The sequence below is a fragment of the Poeciliopsis prolifica genome, unplaced genomic scaffold (genome assembly GCF_027474105.1).
Source record: "Poeciliopsis prolifica strain line A6 unplaced genomic scaffold, Auburn_PproV2 SCAFFOLD003, whole genome shotgun sequence".
NCBI lineage: Eukaryota > Metazoa > Chordata > Actinopteri > Cyprinodontiformes > Poeciliidae > Poeciliopsis > Poeciliopsis prolifica.
The window spans coordinates 2,303,832-2,328,864 of NW_026562378.1; the positions used below are offsets into that span (position 1 = coordinate 2,303,832).

The window sequence follows — 25,033 nt, forward strand, 5'->3', positions numbered from 1 at the left end:
AGAATTATTACATTGTACTAGATGAAAATATTCTCCACAGAAATTTGATCACAATTTTTTTTATATTTCTTTATTATGTAATATTACAAAAAGTTACAAAACAATTTGTTTTGTTTTTGTTGGGTTTTTTTTCTTTGCAGTGTTTCAAAATACTTTTACTTCGCCAGCATTGTTCCTGAACGTCTTGTTCAGAGACGTTTGTGGTGCAATTACGTCCCCAAATTACTGAGACCTTCCACTAAAATTCAATCTGACTTGAAATAAAATCTCCAGCTTATGACACCAAATAGGAAAATATGTTGAACATTACATCTGAATCGGCGTTTAAGTTTAATTTAATGTCTCAATGCCTCACATTTTCCTCATTTTGGCAAGAAAACTAGTTGGTTGCTAGTTTGTATGGTTGGGATGACAATACTTATCTTTCCTTGAAGGAAGCATAGCCACCAGATTTTTGTGTCACTAAACACATTTTACTGCAGAACGTGTTTATAATAATTAGTTGCTTATGTAATCCAAACCTCAACGTCTTTTTTTAATTTATCATTTTTTGTTGTTGTACTATATTACATTTTAATTACCAAAGAGTCATTTTATAGCTTCTCAGATGAGAACTATAAAAATGTAAAGAGAAATAAAATAAAGCACTTTGTATTTATTGTTGATTTTTGTGGGGGAGGGGGTTCTTTTTTATGAAATTCACACATGCAACTCAGACTCTCCTTAAGAACGTTGCAGTTTAGTAAATCCAGTCCTACAGTGATGTATTGAAAACTTCTGCAAAACTGAAAATCTCAGTGATTGAAGGGAATTTTCTACTAAGCAGTTCTCATTGCATGTTTGTGTTTTTTTTTCATTGTGCATGTGTAAATATTTGACCATAATTTCACATGGAAAACCAGAATCCAGATGGTAGCTTTTGTCATGTTTCTTTTTTGTCAAACGTCCCCATGTTTCCTCCCAAAATGACAATTCATTTGCATGTGGCCAGACACTGGCAGGCAGCCATGACGCGTGCTTTGCTCTTTCAGTGCAACATGCATCACGAGTCAGTGTTTGACAACACATGCCACTTCTGCTGTCAGGTTGGCGCTGAGGATTTGTGCATTTGACTGTGTTCACATCAGATTTCCATTCGCTGCCAACGCTTCGGCCATTGCAACAAAATTTAAAATTTAATGCCTTGCAAATAGGCACTGTGTATGCTAGCAGGGGCTTCACAGTTTCTGGCCTCGCATGCAAATTGTGTTACAGTTGTACCCCTGATGCATGGAAAGAGAGTTTCGCTGGCAAAATGATTTATTTTGATGTGTCTGCACAGGTTTGATTAGCAAAGGCTTTTCATAAGAGAAATCCAAGATTTACATGGAGTTATATGGTCTATTGTAGTGAGGAGTTCAAAGATGAATTCGGCCTTCGTGGTCTAGGGAAGTGGTATTTTAGTTCTCTCCCTGGTTTATCAAATGATGGCTCTCTAGAAGGCCTGAAATGAACAATGACATGCTGAAAAGATTGTTACTACCACCAGGGAGGGAACTAAAACAGAAGACCGACTTTAAACACCACTGTTCTGGGGAAAACCAAACCCAATTTAGATATTGTCTTTTGTCAGGATTTAGGGTTCCGGATATTGTGCAAATTGAATTTAGGTTCATGCGTAGTTTTAGGCATGTACAGGAAATAGCTAAAGCCTTTCTCTAGACAAAGAGAAGTCAATACAGTATCCTGAACTTGTGGTCTGCAAAAGCAAATAGATTCTGTGCAGATTTTTTGACTTGTTGAAGCTCAGGGTTTAAGAAACAAGAACTGATTTGGAACAGAAGTTAGAGTTAAATGTTGGGGAATAATCTGACAGTCTGAGTGTGTTGCAGAAAACCATCACAGGAGAACAAATACTCATAGTTTGTTTTTTTTGTTAATAGGGTTCATGTCTTGGTCAGCAAGACCAGGACGTCTTGCTGACCATCCTTCCTTCCATCAATGCGTCGTCTTTGGCTTCTATAATGTGACGATGAGTTGGTGACAGTTCCAGGGAGGTTAAATTGGTGAAAAGTTTTTATCCAAGAAAAACTCACCAGATTGCATCGACTTATTTTGCAGTGTTCACTCCTCCTGAATGAGCATGGGTTTGATTTGAGCAATTCCATGTGTCAATATGGTTCTTTTTCAGTCCATACCTGTTTTCAATTGGGAATCCGGGGCAGCACTAAAAAATTGATTTTCACTAATACTCTCCATTAAACCTGAAATAGTATATTTTCAAGGCAAGTCAATGCATTTTTTTTTACTGTTTAGATGTTCCATAATCTGTTTTCCTTCACATGGTGTTTGCCTCACCATGTCTTGGTACCACCAGGCCACTGTAAGGCAGGACTTTGTTTGCCCCCTGCTTTCCCCCTCCTGGCCATTCTTCTTTGTAAATGACAAGTTACAAAGAAGAACAGAGAAACAAAAAAACATCTGAAGATATGTGAAACTTGTGGAGACGCTGGAGGCGTTCACATCGACATATTTACTATCTCTTGGTCTGGTCAAGAGATAGTAGAAAATTTATGTCTAACCAGGGAAGTTTGTTGCAAAGATGTCTGATGTAAAGATGTAATTTCTGTTTAATGACAGTTTTTTTAAAATAGCATTTTAATTAAACTACCTTTGAAAGTATCAGGTACATATCCACATCCCTAAGGATACATTAATTAGATTGAAATAAAGGGAGTGTTAATCAAATATCGGATGTGTGTCTGTTTTAAAAAATTAAAAGAACACGGAGCTTTAAGTGCATCTTAATCTCCATCTGTCTTCATTTGCTGCAGAAACCAGGGATGGATGTTGCAGACTGCTATGTTACCTTTGTCCGTCATTCCCAGGACATGTTGCGAGAGAAAGTCAACGAGGAGATTTACGTCGAGAGACTTTTTGACGTACGTAAGCTGCAACGCCTGCTTTCTCTACAAATCCACACCCTTTACACTTTACTCAGCAACCGAGTAATGACTGATAAATGTCAAAATAAGTTTCTTTATCTTAATAAATGTTCCTTTTATTTATTTATTTATATTGTTATTATTATTATTAAAACAGACACATTTCGGTTTAACTTTCCTCTTTACTTTCACTCAAATTTTATCATTTTTTAAATAAAAATTACAATGAAGGCAATTTCCAGCAAGAATCATAGTGTAGAAGTGGCTCTAAACCCTCCAAATGTTAGCAATTGGGTAAAATTTCAAACTTTACAACATTCCTCCTGAAAAGAGCCAGCAGCTTTAAATGTCCTTTAAAGCCGACAGAATATGTAAAGTCGTTCCTCAATAAATGTGTTACGTGTGCCAAGCTGTGGGTCTGTTTGATACATGTTGCCTGTTAGAGAAGGCGACTACCTTCAGGTGGAGTTTGAAAAGACAGAGACTGTAACTACTGGCCATGACAGCCAAACATCTGAGATCAAGCAGTAGCTCTCTTCTGACTGCAAGAAATGATGTTTCATCAAAATGTTCATGTTGGAACATGTGAACCTTTACGTAGGGAACCTTAAAGCTGACACAAACTCAAAACAGTGAACATAATTCAGCTTTAGTTAGTGTGTACTAACGTTGAGACCAGTTCCTGTGAAGGCTGAGCTTCCCTGCAGCGATTCTCAAACTGTATGTTCATTCCTCTTTCCATGTGTACCGCTCTGCTGAATTCAGGCCTTAGGTTTGTGTCTTTCTCATTTTGTCTTCGTCCCTGTTTGTGTGGCCGTTGTTGATGGAGAGGTGTCTGACACTTGACCGCTGTCTTGCCATGTAGCCTTTTTTTCCCCTCACCTAGACGACTGCTGCTGAAATTTGTGTTAGCTTTAGTGTCTTTGTTGTCATTCCAGATCAGTTCTTCCCTCTCAGTACCAAAGAGGCGTGTGAAGGTGTCAGCAACCGCTCTCTGCGGCCCTGTTGTGCTTTTTTACAATCCGTTCTTTTTTCAGATGTTTTTCTTTTTCTTCCCTTTTTCCTTCCGCTTGGCTCAACATGGCAGGAACGATATGAGATTAACATTTAAGTCAAGTCATTTAGGCGTTTATAACCTGTTAAATAACTGCTGTAAGCATTTCATGTACAGGTAAAAACATTTTTGGTTTAGATACTTGCACTGCATTTTGTTGCTCTGTACTTATACATATGTAATAACAAAGTTGAATTACATTGAATCTAATTTAATCTCAACTAAATGACAGAACAACATATATACAATCTTCCATACTATGGTGTTTTTTTATATCTACATATGAAAGTCAAATTGTTCACTAAAATATAAATATTAAAATAAGCCTCTACTTTTAAAAGTCATACTCCTTTTTTTATCCAAAACTTTCTTAACGTCTTTAACCGTCTTCAAAATATATAATGTTTGTCAAATGATGACCAAAATTCAGAGATTGGTCAGCTTGTAAATTCAGCAATGTAGTAAAAACCAAGTTGGGATCAGGAAAGTCGTCCCAGTCTTAATCTAAACATTTAGAAACAAATTGCTTATGGAAGCAATATATAATATTGTCTAGTAAGGCTTTTACTATCACTATGATTATTAGAATTATCATTTTCATTTATAACCAAGTATTCATTCTTGTATACTTCAGATGAACAATCGTTTGATTGTTCTCAAACAATTACACGCCGTTTACTTGGAGAATTGCACCAAGTCTTAGTTCATTGTTAGGACACACTAAGAATCTGTTCTTCCCCAGTCTGGACAGTGTTACAGCTTAAGATGCAGTAAAACATTGTCTGAACAGCAACAGTGTGTAAATTGCCGCTCAGGTTTTCCACATGTCCAGGAAAATGTCCAGTTGAAACTGGCTGTGGTCTAAATACTCCACTGCTTTACAGGATGTAGTAGAGAGATGTTCAGCTTATAAGAGAGAAATGCAGAATAAGAGACATGACTTCTTAATATCTGTCCAACTCAAATGTGGATAAGTTGCAACAAATGAGCATCAACATCACACGGCATCACTTTCAGCAGATTTCTGTTTGCCTCTGGGAATCTTTAAAATAGGGTCAACATGGGCTCCCACTGATCCTTGTTTTATAAGGGAACTGATTCCCTCTCTCTGTATATATTATATATATATATATATATATATATATATATATATATATATATATATATATATATTTTTTTTTTTTTTTTTTTTACTAACCAAACGAACACATACATCCTGAGCCTTCGTTGCCCAAAGGTTAAAAAAAAAACAACATGCTCAGAAAACAGTTTTCGCTCAACATTTTACAATCTATTCTGACTTTTCAAGACTGGATCTGTTTTTACCCAGCGGAAAACCCATCTTGTCACCGACTGACAAGATTAGAGTTTTTAAAACCGCAGTGCAGAATAAGAGAGTGCCATACAAAAGAGATTATATTTCTAATCAAATCAAGACACTAAGCCCTCTAAGACCTGTTTGCTTCACTCATTAATACGAATCGGACTTGTTTTTTTGGGTGTCGTCACACTCGGCTCTGAAAAACTGGAGCGAATATATCTACTTGAGCATTCACGTTCCCATAAAACTAAGAGTTCAAGATGGGATCAGACGTTGAGGATCAGCGATGCTGGCAACACGATTCTCTAATATGGCCACTTCTTTCAGCAACTTGCAACCTAACGCGCTACTATTTCCAAACCAGAAATCAAATTAAAGTTACTTAAACAAGTCACTGTGCATTTCTATTTTTCTCATCTTTCTTTGTAAACTGATATTTTCTTGCGTCGTGTTGAGTGGCGTCACAAATGCCGCCGCTCACATTATCAGCATAACTCACTGAATGCTCTCATTGACCATAACAGGTTGTTACTATGCAGTCCGTTCTGTGGTGAAGCGCAGGCGCAAGCTGTGTAAAATTAGGGGTAAACCCCGATTTGCACGCTAAGTTCGCACTGCATCCCACCTCCATTCTGTAAAATTTGTATGAAGCACCCAGCAACAGGGGGAGGAAAGAGATCTCACTTTTAGCTGGACATGCCATCACTGTTTTGAGTTTGTGTCAGCTGAAGTTGATCATATTAACGTTTGCTGAACATTTTGTGCTCTCTTTTCCTACCTGACTTCAAAAACACTTTCAAATTTGAAAAAAAAAAAATACAATTTTGAGTCGCAGCTCGGCACAGGCAAACGGAGAGAGTTCCACCACGTAATGCGAGGAAGAGAGCTGCAACTAATGCCGGATGTCCCCACACAAACCAGACTACACAAACTGGATTTTAGTGCAAGACCGGCCATTTTCTTTTGTATTGTAAAAAACAAAAAATAAGGTTGGGTCAAGAAATATGGTCTTAATTTTTCATCAAAATACATTTACTTTAGGAAACATTTTTTAAGATAAACATGAGATGTCAGAAGAAACATTGTTAATGCACTTCCAATAAAGTGACTCTTTGTAAGACTCACAAAGATGGGGGGTGGATTATAAGACTCTTAGATAAATTAAATTAACTCTAATGATGTCTTACTGCCATTGTCTGTACTGTGTGTCACTTTATTTAGGCTTTTGTCATGCATTTAGTGTCAGCCACAGTAAGGTGATTATTTTAAAAGAGCCTATTAGTGCCAAGTTATGCGTCAGTGCTCACGTCAGGCTGACTGGTGTGCACTGTAAGACTGAATCTTTTCAGAGCAGCAGTGTCAGCAGTGTCGGGATGCAGGCACATTGACCAAGTCTTTAAATATTTTCTCAAAGATTCCAGAGTGAAGGAGGGGCACGTCAGAGAATATATTTTTTAAAACAAGTTTTTGGGGAAGTGTGTAGGTTTTCATGTGAGTGTGTGTACTTGTATAGACTATGTATAGGGAACCACTTTCACAACATTTACCAACAAAGGGAGGTCATTTGTGTAAAGTGAGGACTTTTTCCCAGTCCTCTGCAATTCTGTTAGAGGTAAAGGATGAATTAAGCTTTGATAGGGTTATGAATAGACTGGTAATTAGGGTTGAGGAAAATATTTGGGTGGTTAGTCATAAATGCAGTTACTAAAATGAGTGGAAGTCTGTACAGAAGTACAATAATGTGTGTATGCATGTGCACGGACGTGTTTTGAAAGAGATAGAAAGCGTGACAGTCAGAGAGATATCAGAGAATGACTCATTCTTTCATCGGCAGCTTAGAAATGTGTTAATCCAATCATTCCACTATATATTTTGCAGTTTTGTGAGATTGCTCTGAAAGCAGGTATGTGAGGCACAATTATTAAACTCTAAACGGGCCTCTGAAATCCCCTTAGCTGCTATGAAGTTGTTTTCTTTTGCGATCTATCATAACCCAAGGTCATATTTATTGTTTTCTTCTTTGGTGCGTCACACCAAAGAACTGTACAGGTTTCACCCACTGATCAACAAAAACGTCAAATACACTGGTCACATTTTAAAATGATACTTTGCACTCTTGTGTCCAAAGGTAGGAGTCAATGGTCTCTTTTTTTCAAAGGACTTTAAAGTTGAAACTTGCTTAACTTCACATGTCGAATCTGTAAGAGCACACTCCCTTGATTTTGTCAGAAAAAAAAATACTTTAATACCACATTATCAGTGACAGAGGATGGAGTTCATTCAGCATCAGGGCAGGAAGTTGGGATTTGTCCTGTAACTGGTGGGTTGCTGGTCTGAAACTGCTGTGGTCAGTCTGCCCCCAGGGCAGCTGCGGCTACAATCTAACTTATCACCATCAGCGTGTGAAAGAATTGGTGAATAACTGAACGTAGTGTGAAGCGCGTTGGAGTCTTCGGACTTGATAAAGTGCTAAATAATTTGTGACATTCTAGATGTCTTAATATTGAATCAGACACCCGAAACATGTACAATTTGCAACATTTCTGCATTTGTTTTACTGCAATTTTTTATTGTAGAGAGAAAGAATGTTAGTCAGACTTTGGAAGAATTTTTATTTTTTTCTTATAGTAATTTCTTTCTTTGACCTAATTAGCAGTATTGTGGTTTTTTTGGCTACTATTTAAAAGTTTTGTAGTTACAATGATGATGATGACTTGCAATAATTCAGTGTCTACGATAACTCATTTACATGTGTCAAAAGAATAGGCAAAAAATTGATTTTGTTTTTTCTGTTGCTCCCTCACTTGCTCTCAAAACGGTCGCCAAAGAGGCTCAGATTAAAGCAGACGTATTTAAATTAAAGGGGGTGGTGGGGTTGGGGAGAATTTAGCATTGCACAGACTCGGGATCGCTGATTAAAAAAAAAAAAAAAGCTCTGCATTTAGTCTGAGCCAAATCCAGCCTCACACTGATACACCACAGCTGTAAAACTGATATCCCTCCTTCCTCCACCCCTCGCAATCATTTCAGTGTTCAAGCCAAGCAGGTAGAGTAAATGCAGAGGGAAGAAACGCAAGTCAAGAATGAGGAATATGCAGATGAGGCTGTTGGCCAGTAAATCTAAAGGCCACCTCCCCCCCCCCCCTGTTCCCTCGCTCCCCTTTGCCTCCCGCCCCCTGGAGTTGCAGATACTGGGATTACATCGGTCAATTATACACTTAATCTGTCTTTGCCCAGAGAGGATTAGGAGTGCGGCTCATTGATTGATTTGAAGTATTTCTGTTGACCTTGGACAGTTATCAGACTCGCAAGTGTGGCCAAATTGCACTTGTGCGTTAAATCGCTTTCGGTTGCTGATGCTCCCGCTTGTCTCGCTGCGTTCACAGACTCGATGCGTGCCACGGAGCAGAAGGGGTCAGATCAAGTTTCAGACGGGACAATTAAAGGTTGTTGTTTCTGCCGCTGCTCTGGTTGTGCCGGGGTCGGGGTGGGGGGTTGATAATTACTGGGTGGTGTGGCACAGAAAGCCAGCAGACAGTCGACTGCCGTCACTTGGCTGTCCGGGGACATTTGACCGCTTTACTGTCTTCTGAACTGCCAGAAGAGAAAGAGAAACATTTTATAAAACTGATGTCAGGTCACATCACCTGTGATGAGGCAAAGTTGCACTAAGTTGTTTTAAAATTCCATTTAAAGTGTCAACTTTGAATTAATAGTGTCGTTATTTACCAAATGTACACTTCATGCTAAAAGTCATAAACATTCATAAAAACTATTTCATGTTCATAACATGTTATGTCATGTTTATGACCATGTCATGTCAGTTTTATGCACACCCCATCAAATAAAAGTGCTACCACCGAATTATAATTCTTAAATCTTAAAAGTTTTACATTTCTTTTTATTTTATTTAGTTCATGATGAATACAAGAATCACTCATGTTGTTTTCTGTACTTTGTTCAACTTTCTCAGGGGGAGCCAGTTCTTCCAGCGGCTCCTTGTAACTCAGAGAATAGACTTTAAACTATTGTTTATTAGTTCATAACTCAATGAATGCCGTAGCACCAAAATACATCAATGATCTGTTTTTGTTGCATCAACCTTCCAGACCTCAAAATTCAGTTTTCATGCTCATTTAATCTAACTTCCAAAAAAATGCAAAAATGCTGAAACACTGAGTTGCTTTAAATTAAGGCGAAGAACTAATTTGCTTATAACTGCCTTTGACTAATAATAGGTGAACATCATGAGTTTTAATCTGGATTGTAACTTTTTATTTCTCTTTGTTTTGCTTCTGCAATGTACCGTTTGTTCTCTGTTTGTCTATTGTGTTATGTTTTTGACTTTAATTGACATGGTGATGTTTTTGAATGTCACAGATGCAAGCTATTTCCAAGACCTACATTCTGCTATAAATCTGATTTTTCTTTGAGATTAATATCCCTGTTCCAAAAAGCTACCATGGATCCCTGAGGTGAGGGACAACAACAACCTGCAAATAGTTCAAATCTGTGAATACTTGAGACTCCTCAAATACACTTAGAGCTTCCTATTTTATGTATTCAAACACCAAATATACGTTAATATGAATTAATATTTACGATGACAAAATGTCTTGTAAATACCACAGAAGCTGCCATCTCCCTCATCTTCACTCTTGGGGTTAAGCCAATCATCTCCAAGTAAAATTAATGACGCTCCAGGATTGGCATGTAGTAGCATGTACTACAATAGCATGTAGTATTTCACCTTTTCCACTTGCATCAGCCTTCCCATGAATAATTTGGAGTTAAATGTTACGTAAAACTCTTTGAATGAGCGAATAAACAAATACTGAACAACTAGATGTGGAAATCTCCATTTCAGTAATTGTGTATAACTTAAGATTTAACCTTTTAGGTTTGCAAAAAGCAGCAATGCCGCAAAGTGTTCTTAAATTTTAGACCTGAACAAAATAACTTTTTTTTTGTTGTTGTTTTTCCCGCCTGCGGTGCATTAATTGTTTCCTATTAAAATTATTACTGTAACGAGATTACATCACCAAACAGCCGAAAGAAATGTGTTATAGGCTGAGTTTACAACAACAAAGAAAACATATCCAGCTGTTAGACTGTATGTGACTATTCAAAACAATCACAAAAGGTTTCACTTCCATTTAATGAAGTCTCTAAGCAGCTTAGTGTGTTTTGTAATTACTGAGAGAATGCATTTTGTTTTCTGCCGTCGTTTTTCTTTAGGGGCGGGGGTGCAGCTAAATCCTCCGTTAGTATTCCCAGATCTGCGCCGCTGAGAGGAAGCGGCTAAGAACACTAAAACCTTGATCGTCCCGAGAGGAGGAAAATACAAGTTTAATGGCAACTTATCCTTTGTTGCGCTCCCACTCGTTTATTGATGCGGGCAGGCGGGATGAATTGATCGAAGACACACATGTCATCTCTTCGGTCTCTATCACCCTTTCACAGTTCCCCTCCATTCCTCTTCCCTCTGCCTTATTAAAAAGGGTGGTACGGTGGCATTTGTTTGATTAACTTGTCTGACAAAAGTGACAGCTGCTCATGGGTGTATGTGGATGAGTGGCCCAGCGCCGCTCCTTCTTTGTACATCTGTCAGAGCCGGAGCAGGGCGAGTGGGGTGAAAAGAGACAAATTGGACCCAAAAAGAAGGCCATTCACCTTCCCCAGACCCCCCTCAGTCACTACACCCCTCTATCCCATTCAGGTTCTCGGCGGGGCCCTCAAGTGCTTGCTGGCTTATTCCATTTTCACTCCCCCTATAGAGTTCCCTGAGCCCACAAGTGTTTTAGCCTTCTTTTTTCTTTCCTCAATCCACCCCTAAGCGGCTTTTTGTAAGGAGAATGGCTCACTTTTCTCAGGGCCTGAAGCTGGCAGCTTTTTTTCCCTTTTATTGTCAACCACAGAGCTTTTCTGTAGCTCATTGTATATTTACTCAATGACTGGTTGCTGACCGTAATTCCAACTGTTTAGTTCCTCACAACATGGCCCCTCAACCCAACCACCCATTGCCCCGATATACAGCCATTCATTCTTCAAGGCACCATGTTTTTATAAAGTTGCTCTTTATTGAGTCTCACTTGCCCGTTGAACTGACACTTGCAGGTAGAGTTCTGAAAGAGACCCAGATTGCCAGCCTGAAATGAAACTCGGATCTGAGATAAACATTTACTTTTCTCCTATGATGCCGTTCCTGAGGTGGCCGGCCATCCTTTTCCCCCTCAGCGCTCCGCGAGCCAGCTGCATGGACGCGATGCCCACAAAGCCCATTTTGTTGCCATTCGACTGTGCTCAAACTGCAATAAATTATCAGTTTTGATTGTGCTTTTGACATAAAGGGCAAGAGCTGACAAAGAACTTTGAGTACACTCAACCCAACGCCAATATTTTTATCACTCTTCAGCCAAGGAAGGTAAATATTTGAAGTATTTAATGAAAAAGCCAAACTTGTTATACCTATAATGTCCAACAGGAGCATATGCACTGAAGTTTGTATTTATTTTGTGGCAATTCACCTGAGTTGAACTTCAACTCCAGGACCCAGAGACCAACATGCTCTGGTGGTCTATAAAGATCATTCAAACTTCTCCTCTACTCAATAATCAACCCAAGACTATTGTTCATAGAAACAACATCTGCATCTTAAATGCTTCAGCAGTGAAAGTAACTGCGTCGCTCTGGCTAACAGGATGCAGGGTAGCTCCTTTCCTCATGTGTTCAGGCGATGGGGCAACCATGCAGCTTTGCGTTTGATTCTGTTGAAGATGTCAGAGGAGACGAGTTTTGATTTCTTGCTCTCACTGAGGATGATGCAAGACGTAAAACAAACATGGACTAGGAGATACAATGGAAATATAATATCAATAACAACTGCAGGATTTTTTGCTAATGAAGAAGATGACGTGAAGAAAAGAAAGAAAATCAGAGAACTGACCATTTATTTCTTTTGAAGTCTATGTCCCAGTGGAGGGATCAAAGAAACAAAAGCAATCTGTAGAAATTATTTTAGACTTCCCAGACAATGTGTGGTCGAAAAGAAATTTTGGATTGGGTTTTCAGTGTGCGTTTTTTTTTTTCTGTGCCTCACTTTTGATTGAAAATGTTGAAATACGTTTTGAAAATGAGAAATTGTAATATTTAAAAAACACTTAAACATAAAATTTCCTTTTCTAAATGAATCCATCCATGAGCTAGCATTTTGGGCTCAGCGCATTTTGGACTAGCCATTTGTTGTGTCAACGTTAGTTATGGTGTAGAAGAAGAATATCACCCAGTGTCCAATCCGGAGTCTTTTTCGACTTCTACCAAGAGCTCTGTTCTCTGTGGCTCAAGTTTGGTTCTGCTGAACAGACCTGGAGAGACTAGAGCCTGTTGGTGTTAAGGTCAGAGGGGGCGCTGGCTGATGGCTTGTAGTTATGGTAGATGTACATCATCATCAAACTCTTACTAGTGAGCCAGTATTTCGGACTAGAAACTGATAGAGCGATATAGTCTGTAAGGCAGTACGGGTGGCGTTACGCAACGTCTTTGTCCAGATTTAAAGAGCCTCCTCCCTCACCAACCTTGATAACTATTTTTTTTCTTTTATCTGTGTGTGACTCCACATGGGTTTTGTGTGTATACACTGGTGTTAGCATGTGTGTAGTGAAAGTGCCAAAGAAAAAAACAGTGTTGCTTTGTGGGACTCAGCAGCCTTCCCCTCTCCTTCACAAGGAAGCCTGTCACTTGGCATTAGCATTGCCGCACCAGCAATCATCATTCCATGCCTCCTGCTAATTGCAGACACAGCTGGGTCTCAGCAGGACATGCTCTCTCTCTCTCTCTCTCTCTCTCTCGCTCTCTCTCTCTCTCTCTCTCTCTCTCTCTCTCTCTCTCCCTCTCTCTCTCTCTCTCACAGGCTGAAACACAAACACACCCGAAACATATTCTGATTTAGTTATTAATGACAAAACACACACTGACTCACCTGGAATAGGAACTTGATGGTAACTTCAAAACATTTGACATTGGTCCAGTTAAATTTATAGAAACAAAAAAAAATAGTCATCCTTTATTTGACTCTGTTCATAGATCAATCTCTACATTAAGATGTATTTATTATTATTATTAACTGTTGGTGAAAGAATATCGATCTGCACAGTGAACATTTGTTGATCATTTTGAAGTGCAGAGCTTGGAAAACGAGCATCATAGAGACTATTATAGTATCGTAATGCACTTCTATCAGTACTCTGTTGAAAACTGTCAGTTTATGAGGTCATTATGTATAATCTTGCATTATTTATTGACATACTGATCTATGTATTGTGTGTTTTAAGGTCCCCATGACATCACATAATTTCCTTCCTGAAACTCCTCTTCCTACTGCTAGGACCAAAGCGAGTTAAGTCAGGGCAACGTCAATCAAATAGTCACACCAGCATCCTGCTCTTTCTGTCCTTCTTGGCTGGAGGCTTAAAATATTTGAATTCAGCTTGGCATGCTGCTACTTGACTAGTTAGGCTAATGTTTGCAGAGTAGCCAATCGAGGAGGGATATTCATTTACTTTGGTACTGATTGGATGTACACCGAAAAATGGAAATAAGGAAGACTGTGGACTTTAGCTTCTACAGTCTAAGATGGCGTCCACCAGGCGCAATTAGACATATTACAGTATGTTTGGTGTTTGAATTGACTCAGAGTGTTGCTTTGACTCATTTATTGATGTCTGAGAAATCTTTGAAACTCCTATGGCAGCCTGTGTACCCAAAGCTCCGCCTTGGAGCTTCAGACCCCAGCCAAGCTCTCACCCCCATTGAGCACCCTTTCCCACATCTCCCCCACACAGTTCCATCAGACTAGTGGCAGCAGCAATTGACAAACACCTGGTGGTGCTGTGTGTCTACTGAGCTCCAAAGGATGGTAGGAAACCATCCATTGGATGGGATCAATGGACAGCATGGAGAAGAATTGTTGCATTGACGTGCTGAAGGGGAAGTGTTGGAAAGATGTCAAAGCTACGCTGAAACGTCAAACTTCCTTTGTCTTTGATATTTACAAAATTTTCATAGCAACTGAAGGTAACATAATTACTTTATTCTGCTATAAAATGGTCCCATTTTGACCCAGCTGCTTTTCTAAGTATCCACGCACTGATTTGGGGTTAACGTTTTTTAGTGGAATTACTTAATACATAAAATCCAAAACAAAAAAAGAACAAGACATTTTAAATTATTTACGTTATTTGTACTTAAACAAAAGCATACATAATTAGCTCATTTTGGCCAAATAAAGACATAACCTTGCATCTTCAGCTCCAGTGTACTTAATTAAAACTTCCCTTTATAAGAATACTGCATTGGTCTTAATTTACATCTTGGAGCTACTCTTTTATTCTTATGTATATAAAACTGTGCACTCCATAGATTCAGTGACTTTTTTTTTTTTTTTTTTACTCAAGAAAGTTTTAAATGAGGTCATAAAATAACTAAACACATAAACAGACACACATGATTAGCAGAGACAGAAAGAGGTAGAGTCCCAGGTTGGTTGTAATCCCTCTGTACTCCCTGCAGTGAGGCCCCTCCTTACCTCTAACATTCCTGGCTTTCACAACACAAAAGCTCCATAGTAGCCCCACAAAGGAGAGCCTCTGACCAAACAAATCACTTGCCTTTTATGAGATTCTGTAAGTGTGTGTGCATGTCTTTAAAGGCCATTTCATGGTCTGTTTTAACACATTTAAGAGTAATCTGTGTTAGAAGCGTTCACGGTGGACAGCAGAATGAAATGCCAGCCCAATTTGGCATTAATTTCATTTAGAAAAGGAAAGCAGGTTTTGTGCACCTGTTAGTCTATTCATACTGGCTTTTAAACTGAATGAGGTCATTTTTGTGTTCAAGAAGAGATTAAATGTTTGTTGTTTAAATGTTTGCATTATCCATTTATATTAACATATATGGACAGTCATCATCGGTGGATTAGTTATGTAATTGGACACAGAGGATACAGTGTACCACCGAATCAATATCCTGCACAGTTGTGTTTCACTTAAGGGAGTTTCAAAAGCTGCCAGCATCTCTCTATCTGTTTCTAATCAGTGCTCTGCTTTTAAGAGAGATATTATTGGTGTCTCTGTATCCGTATTTCTTAATGATAGTTTTATTTTCTTCCTTTATACAACTGGCCATTTCTGCTGTCTGCAGAAACATTAAAGCATTTCTGGATGTGTGTTCATTACAATGACCTGGGAATAAGTAAATAAATCCATTGGTTTGCATGGCCAGCAGCATTTAGTATTGTGTAGAAAATGTATTCATTTGCTGCATTTCATCTGCGTAAATGCTACGAGTCTGAGGTACAGAGTGATCTGGAGCTGGTTTTCATCCAGGATGTCTGCATTCATCTTTCCTTCTCTCTGCCAATTCCTGCCGCTGCAAATCATCCCAATAGCATGATGCTGCCACCACCGTTCTCAACTGCAGAGATGGTGGAGTTTCCTCTAAACATCTCTGGCATTCAATCTTTTTTCAAGAGTTCAATCTTTATCTCATCAGACCAGGGAGTCCTTCATTTGCTGCTTCGCAAACTCCAGATGGCTGCCATGTGACTTTTATTAAGAAAAGGGTCTTGTCTGACCACTCCACCAAACAGGCCTGATTGGAGGAGTGATTCAAAGATGGTCGACCTTCTGGAAGGTTCTCCTCTCTCCACAAAGAAACACTGGAGCTCTGACTGAGCGACCATCGGGTTCCCGGTCACCTCCCTAATTCTCTTCCCTGCCAATCGCTCAGTGCAGATGGCCAATTACCTCTGGGAAGTCATGCTGGTTTCTAACTTCTTCCATTGACCAACGATGTAGGCCACTGAGCTCAATGGGACTTTCAAAGTAGCAGAAATGTTCCTGGATTCTCACCCTGTGACTCAGGACAGTCCTGTCTCAGAGGTCTGCAGACAATCCTTTGACTTCATGCTTGGTGTTTGATGGTGTGGTCAACAATGGGACCTCATATAGTCAGGCGTGTGCCTTTCCAAGTGAAGTCCAAGCAACTGAATTTACCACAGGTGGACAACATTTAAGCTATGGAAACTTGTCAAGGACGATTAGCGACATCTCAGTTTTGAGCTTCTTGGCAAAGGCTGTGAATGCTTTCAATTCCATGATTTTCTATTTTTTCAAATAAAGTTGCAAACATCAAAATATGTTTTTCTCCACAACATTTGGGGTATCTGTGCAAAACAATTTTGGGGAGAGAGATTAATTTAAAACAACTTGAAATGAGGCTGTGAGATAAAGTGAAAATGTTCCAGATGCACAGTATTTTAACTCAAGATGCCACTGCTTATCCTGCACTATATTTATCCCTGATTGAAGCCATCAGTAGAGTACTTGAAAGCATTCTTGGAGCACTAAAGTGTGTGTGCCCACCAACCAATGGGCACATTGGATATCTGATTAACTTTGGTTGTCATATTGATCTAATAATCTGCAGACTTCCTGTTGGGACTTGACATGTGGCCATTTAAAAGAGATTTGAGGGATGTGGGGAGGAAGATGGAGAGGTGTATCTTTTTTTTTTTTTTTTGCATCATGCTCCCTCCCATCCTTCCCCAAGACTAAAGTGCTGTGTGAAGATTTGGGTGTGAAAACAAGTGAGGTTTCGGTGTGTGGTGGCGTCTTGGGGTTTCAGTAGGAGCTGGTGTCAGATGGGGGCAGGAGGTCGCTCTCCCATCTCTCACTCAAAGGGGGATGGACTAGCAGATGTAGATTTGTGTATGTGAGAGTGTGTGTGTATGGGTGTGCTGTCATTTCTCACTTTGTAAGGCCCATTTATGATGCTAATACTACATTGTGAGGACAAACTCTTCCTTATGGGCCCCAAATCCCAGTCGTCATAAAAAAGAAGTGCTGTTCTTGGGTTACATTGGGTCTAGGGTTAGGCATGTACTGGTAATGCTTAGATTTAAGATAAAGGTCAGGGTTAGGCTATAGAAATGAATGAAAAATGAATGGATGTCAATGGAAAGTCCTTGTGAAAATAGAAAGACATACTCCGTGTGTGTGGGGGGGGGGGAGGGGGGGTGCGCGTGTGCGTGTGTGTGCATGTGTGTGTAGGTGTAGATGTGTATGCGGGCATGTGTGTGTAGGTGTGTGTGGGTGGGGGCTGGGAGTGTGTGTGTGCGTGGGTGTGCGCGTGTGTTGCAACGGCATGTATGTTGCCTGTGTATAGGTAGGGTTTCATCACAATGTTCTGAAGTGTCAAAACACACAAATGCACACACAGATAACGTGGCTGACGATGCATGGAAGCTTCCCTCAGATGGAGCTTGTTAGAATGTCACAGATTTGATCCCTGTCGGGTTATGGCATTATTTATTCAGAGCCATATTACGCTTGTTTTGGCTGACAGGAAGTGCTAGCCCCCTGCTGATCTTCATGAGGCCCATTTAATACAACATCAGATAATTTCTCTGCTCCCATGTTAACATCTTTATTTCTTAATGTCATCCTACTCCTATTGTTCATATTATTTTTATTTATTGTACATGTATACATATACAAATGTATGTAGTTGAGGGTAGGTTCACTGTCTTCAGGAATGGTTAGGAAAGTCCAGCTTCTACGTGTGAAGAAAGTTGGCTTTAGACTATCACATAAAACAAACACTTATATATAAAAAAGCATCAAATAATCTGTAGTGTGAAATGTAAAATAACAACTTGGGCCAAGCCTTAAACAATTACTATTGCATGAACCAGCTAAACTGTGACAAAATCATAAATGAAGGTAGTAAGATGCAGGATGTAAGATGTCTTAGACATTGGCCATAGATGTAAATTGTTTTACATCTCCAAATTAATCTAGAAATCAAAATTAATCTAGAAATCACAAATTAATCTAGAAATCAAATTAATCTCTAAAAGAATAATTTATGTGTTTCTGTATCAGTTTTTTTTTTCTCTGTGAAGTTGGCAGTTTTGGTTATGGAGACAAATATTTTGAGCTGTCTTCCTGATACCAAAATGTTAAATCATATCAAATGCAAGAAAAATAGTTGATGCACTTAAAAGGGACGGTAATTAGTGAAAGATCTAAGCGATACTTCTGTATGCGTGGTTGCGCGTGTGTTAGTGTGTGAAAACGACATAATTCTTTCTTCTGATACACACACATTTGAGATGTGATTACTGCACTGATTAATTAGATTTTCTATACTTTCATTTTAAGAGAAGCTACTTGTAAAAAAGGAAAACAATTTACATCTATGGCCAATGTCTAAGACATCTTACATCCTGCAGACTCAACATGGAACTGATTGAAAAGTGATGCATTAAATGTAACATAACATTTGCTTGAGATAGTTTGAAAAACGAGGCCCACTTCCATGTAAAAGACAAAACGCTGAAAACCACCAGCACAAAATGGCTGCTGTAAAAAATGGCTGCAGATGGGAGCTGCGTGGCAAGGTGCAAAAATCTACAGAAAAAGCAGGGAAGGAGGAGTGGGTGACGGGAGGAGGGAGAGCAGCCAGTCAGTGGATCAGTCACTCCAGGCCTGGCCTCTCAGCAGGGGGTTGTGCTCGGGGCGCGATCACAGGCCTGCTGCCACGCTGAAGCCTTCACAGGCACACAGTGACAGATAGGAGGCTGCTGGCACCAGGTCACTTCACTGATTCACCCCAGCACTGCTTCATCATAGCAATTCTCTCTGGCATAGATGGTCCTTTAAGCAAGCCTGACCTCCATGTAGGCATTATCAACTCATTTCCAGGTATACAGCAAAATACTTCCTATTGCTTGTGAGTGACTAAAAATGTTTCTCTCTTAGAATCCTGAAGACTAACTATGAGGGAGTGTACTACTGCATCTCTTCAACTTTAGCAGTTTGTTTTTGTCTTATTTTTTGGCATATATAGTAGTACTCACTCAGTGCTTCACTGTCTCTTTATTAGGACAAAGTCTTTGAGATGTCTTGCCAGAAGAGTAGTCCCACTTCGGTCTTATTTTCCTGATACTGAGTCGCCAGCGCAGTATGTCACTTCAAACCATATAAATCAATGACATTTTTATGTTTGAAAACTCAATGGCTTTTATAGAGCCAAGAAATAACACGGTACATTTATTTTAGACGTTGTTTAAACCATGACTGTTGTAAACACTGCAGTGTCCTACTTTCAGAGGTGGGCAGAGTGCCCAAAAATTTTACTCCAGTAAGAGTAGCACTTCTTCAACAGAAATTTACTCAACTAAAAGGGAAAAGTAACCGTCCAAGAAATTACTCAAGTAAGAGTAAAAAAGTGTTTGGCGGAAAGGCAACGAAAGTACTGAGTAACTCAGCAATTTATCAAACATTTAATACTTAAAAATTACACAATCAATTGGTCTAAAACATAAATTTAGTGGAATTTTTTATATTTTAAAGACAGTAATGACAGTAATTCTTATTAGTAACAAATATTTCAAATTATATTTAAACAGCATGTTTACTCTCTGTTTTAATATGACTTGTGTTTGAAAGCTCATGACGTATTGAGCTTAAAGTAGTTTGCTTTGGAAGTGGCTTGTGAACAAACCCCATGTAAAAGCTTGTTGTCATAAATTTAGCTTTTTCCTTTAAACTTCAAACGTTTCATTTCATCTGCGCACTCCACAGGTTTCTGCTACAACAAACAAAGCAAATTAAATGTCACTCATAACTTGTTGACATTCTGTCTATGTTTTATGAACCAGGTTGAAGATGATATATTTAAAAGACAGAGCACCGCAGTTTCACATTTTACTTTGTGGTTTTAGTGAGCAGAGCTTAGGTGATGCCAGGATATGAACAACTAGCTCTGTTGAGCTGATGTTTAATATTAATCCTAATATTAAACATTTAATATTATTCTTAATATTAAATGTTTAATATTAATCCTAATATTAAACATTTAATATTATTCTTAATATTAAATGTTTAATATTAATCCTAATATTAAACATTTAATATTAATCCTAATATTAAACATTAGGATTTTTTTTTTACTTTCCAGACTTTAGCTGCTATTTAGAGTTTTTTACTTCCAAAGTTTAAAGTTGGTCATCCCCAAAGTATGTGGGCCTAGCAAAAAAAAAAAAAGATTTGATAACTTTTAACCTTTCATATCTTAAACAATCCTCTAAGATCCATTTTTGTTGTCTGCAGTATGGAGCTTGATATTTTTAGCACGTTTGCATGAGAACTGATTAAAGAGGCTGTAGTTATCAGGGTGCTCTTCACTTTTACTTCACTAAAATGTAAGGACTTTATATCTGGTTAACATGGCTAAATATTCATTAATTTTCAAGAATGTTTGACCCTACAATATTAAACAAATCACTTACCTACAATCATTTATAATAATAATGAACCGATAGAGCAGACCTTGGAACCATCTTCAGTGCTTGGGTTCAATTACGTCAGATATATCAACATTCTGCACTCTGGTTTTCTGTGTCTTTGCCACAGCAATGGTACACCAGCAGTATGAATCTTATTGGAACATGGCTGACTGACCGTATGGACCTGCAGCTGCATGTCTACCAACTGAAGATACTCATCAGGATTGTCAAAGTGAGAGCAACGCACCAATGTCTGAATACACACCAATTTTGTAAACTAATCACATGATTACATGAATACTCATGAGAATATACAGGTATGAAACAGAAATAAAAGTATAAATTAATATTCACTTCTTTTCTAAAGTTAAACCTAACTTAGAGTACAATCCCATACGAAAACTAACATTTTAAGGTGTTCTACAATTATGGGCCTACATAACACACCAAATGTCTCCTTCATCCAACTGCTGATGGAAACTTCCCAAATTTCACCCCCACACAAGTCAGCTCTTTGATTGTGCAGCAGCCTATCAACATTAATCACTAGCATTTTTGTATAAATCTTTTTTCTTTTCTTTTTTTACACAAAGTAAGAATGTCCTATTTGTGACAAAGAAAAAGTTTTTAAAAATGATTTCCTCGCGTCTTTACTGTCTGTTGTTCTTTGTGACAGAAAAAGTACCGTGATTTCCGTCTCCAAGGAGTTCTGGACTCAACATTGAACTGTAAGATGTATGAGACCGTAAGAAATCGTCTGACCTTAGAAGAAGCTACCGCTTCGGTGAGGGAAGGAGGGATGCAAGGCATTACAATGAGGGACAGCGATGAAGATGACAATGATCACTAGATCAAAGATCTGCTTACTATCAGAATGTCAAAATGGTATGGAACGCTCCAATAACCCCAAGTTGTCTTTTCTTGAGTTCAGAACAGATTATCCAGTCAATCCGCTTTATAGTTTTCTCTTTTTTTCTGTCAAATTTCACATTCTAATGGTCAATTAATAAACATTTCTGTAAAAGTTATTACAAAATGACAATGCTTAATGCTGATCAAAAACTGTTATCAAAATGTAAACAGCACATGATCTCTCACTATGCTGACCAACTTTTCATCGGTCTCTGAAACACAAAGCAGCTGAAGAAATATGAAATCCTTTTCACCTGTTTTGGCTACTGAAACTTGAAAACCCCTAAATAGCAATCTACAAACAAGTGATTGGTGTCTTAAAAAAACTGATAATTGATATTCATCCCTGAAGTAAATGGCTCTGCAGTTGTCATGGCACCTATTATCAGTAATGGAAAGCATGACACGGTGCTAAGAAGGTTGATTTAGCGTTCGTAAAGACTCGTCGCTTTCACTGGTAACTTACTCGATTGGCTCTCAGACCCGAATCGCTGCTATATTTGCTTCATTTGATGTGAACATTTGTCTTCTCAGATGAGGCCCCCCAAACCATAGAAACCACCAGTTCACTCCAGAAAATGTTATATTGGTTAAAGTATCAACATGCAAAAGAAATTAGTCACTTAGATAGCAGACCTTACCATAGGTCTAACACATACATTCAGTTTAAACCAACTTTGAAAGCAACAACTATTGAAACATTATTAAGGGTTGTAGTTGAATTATTCATCCTACTACAGATGAGTCTGAAAAATATTTGACAGTAATTGAACAGATAAACTCTTGGTGGCATTTAGACTGTTTTCTTTCTGCTGATTTTACATCAGCCTCCCACAGTCCTGGATATGGTGATGTGACGTGTTCTCCATATGAACATTGGTTGGAGAACTGACGCCAATATTCATGTTTGTTTTTTTGCAGTAAATGGTTTTTGTTTTTTGTTTGTTTCTTTTTACGGGGAGAGAGATTCGGATCATAAACCAAATTGTGACAAAAACACCCAGAAGTGAGAGAAAATTGTTCTTTTGCTATCATTTATGTTTATCAGACATCTGTCCCCTTAGCAGGATTTTGAAAAACGTCAACAAATTGAGCGACACCAAGTTTTGCTTCTTTAAAAAAGATTCTCTTCGACACAGAACCCGTCTCCTTCCATTTACTAGGCTTTTCTTTGACATTTGTGTAAATTTTTGACATTGTCGTACAGCCAAAAATGTATCTTGTGGTCTTGAATGTTTAAGAAGCAAACTTGAATCTATCCATCTTTCAGCCAAATTTCTTGAAAATTCCCAAACATGTTCATTTAGTGATGTGTCTCGTTACAGTTTAAACCAAAAATTTACAGACAGCAAATAAAAAGACATGCACATTGTTGTCACTGTTTGCAGCTGAATCGGACCAAACCTTTTGTTTTAGGTTGGTTAGAATGACAAAAAGTATTTGTTTTTGTTAAATGCCAGAAAGCTTAGGAAAAGAAAGCAACGCAAAAGGTTTGACCCGAGTCATGAAGTTTAAAAGACAAATATCAACAATACTGAGCAAAAGTATGTAAACCTCTAAGTTGCAAAACAAATCTCTAAAAAAATATTGTCATAAAGTTTAGGCATTTAGCAAATAGATATCATTTTGGCAATTCTAAAGACCCCCCACGTACTTACAGTAGGTGACCATAGACCAGGTATTCTCAAAGGAGATGTGTGCTGGACATGTCGCAGTGTAGCACAATAAACTTCAGGAAAGCATTTTCACATTGAATCGTTTCGCATAAAACACTGAACTGATAAGGTTGAGAGAGTGACCGGGGCACCAAGCAGCTACATTGCCAGTAACGAGTTCTTTAGCTACCCTGATGGAGGAGAAACGGGTCTAAACGCCCAACTAGATCATCAAACTTTCTAATATCCATGCGGATTGTGGAACTTGTGATTGTGGGAATATATGCAGTCGGTAAGCTTGACTATGAAATCTAAACCTGTCCAGTGTGCAGCCCGTGTGTTCAAAGATTAGGCCAGAGTATCAACTATCCAAAAATAAAAACGGTATGGTCTGATTCAGCTTCAATGAGAATTTTTTATTTTATTTTTTATTTTGTATGTAAATATTTGGTTTCAACTGTATTTAATAAAGTAAATTCTAGTTGCATTATAGAAAACTTTTCTGGTCTACTGTAAGCGAGAGGTTGGGATAGTTAAAACGTTTTTCTTTTATTGAAAACTTATTTGGGTGATGATGATGATGATGATGATGATGATGATGATGATGATGATGATGATGATGATGATGATGATGATGATTTATGTGTGAAACATGGAGCTGGTTGATGATGTTAGCCTGACTTTCATTTAATTACAAACTTCCATAGTTAAAAGTTAGTGAAATCAATGCCTTTGTTGAAGTTACAAAAAGTAGGTTATCGGAAATCAATCTGGAGCCTGGACAAATTAAATAAATTCAAGTTCATAAAAACACACCCTTTTTTTAAATCTGTTGACATGAGACGTTAAATTGTATATTTGGTCCAGAAGTATTTGTTTCTTATAGCTGTGAAGTTAAAATTAGAGAGGAAAATCCTGTAGGAGTTTTGTATGTTTTTTTTTCAGTCTTTCAATAAGGAAGCATGATGGAAATATAATAAATCTCGCTATAAATTTACAGATAACATTGATTAAAAATAAGCTGCCTTTTGTCCGAAATCTTTAAACATTCGAGATGACTGCGATTGTGTTCTCAGTTTTCCTCCTTTTTCTGTCTTTTTATTAAATGGATATGTTAGCAAGGTAATATAATTGGAATCTTGTTTTTATTACATTAATGTATAAAATTTTTCCACATTTATCATTTAAAAGCAAATGTCCTATTTCATATGAAAAACCTTTTACATGATTGAAGTATTTCCCATTTCTGATGTACATTTTTCTACGTGCCCTTTGCTTCGTTCCAGGGTGTACGATGTGGCTTCCACGCCTTGTATTGGATTATTGTAAGTGAAGTTTTGCCAGTAGTTTCCTTCTATCAGTTGTTTTCTAACGATGTTCTTGAGCTTTGTGTCATCGTGTGTAAAAGTACTGCATGTAGCTGGTGTCCACTCCTCAAAGTGCTTTTGCTTCATGTGTGAAATCACTGGAAACTTGGGTTTTTGCCTTCTCGAAGAGCCCATTATTTCCAAGAACATTTAAATAAAAGATCATTAAAATGTGGAAATGGCTGTCAACTCGCTTATTTAACTTTTTTGAAAGGAAAAGAGCAATAAACGTGTCGTCTACGACGGATTATTAAGGCCACGCTAAGGACAAATAAGAAATAAAATTATGCAAATAAAGTTAGAATATCCATTTATCTGTCCATTTTCGAGACAGGTCACCAGTCCATCGCATAAGTTAGAATATTATGAAAATAATTTCGTATGGAATCATATGATAATAAACCCAGGTGTTTTGCCAGATTAAAGGATTTCTCAATCATGCAGTCAAAAC

General features: G+C 38.2%; 1 protein-coding gene across 3 annotated transcripts in view; it reads left to right on the forward strand.

Annotated features, from left to right (window-relative positions):
• Positions 1–24,789, forward strand: part of cadpsa (Ca2+-dependent activator protein for secretion a) — an 86,847-nt gene extending 62,058 nt beyond the window's left edge. For all 3 annotated transcript variants that reach the window (XM_055026631.1, XM_055026632.1, XM_055026633.1), the window contains 4 exons: positions 2,814–2,921; positions 20,776–20,880; positions 21,325–21,533; positions 24,502–24,789. In XM_055026631.1, the coding sequence (XP_054882606.1) occupies positions 2,814–2,921; positions 20,776–20,880; positions 21,325–21,498 (387 nt within the window). In that variant the 3' untranslated portion in view covers positions 21,499–21,533; positions 24,502–24,789. The remainder of the gene's footprint in view (positions 1–2,813; positions 2,922–20,775; positions 20,881–21,324; positions 21,534–24,501) is intronic.
• Positions 24,790–25,033: the final 244 nt, after the last annotated feature.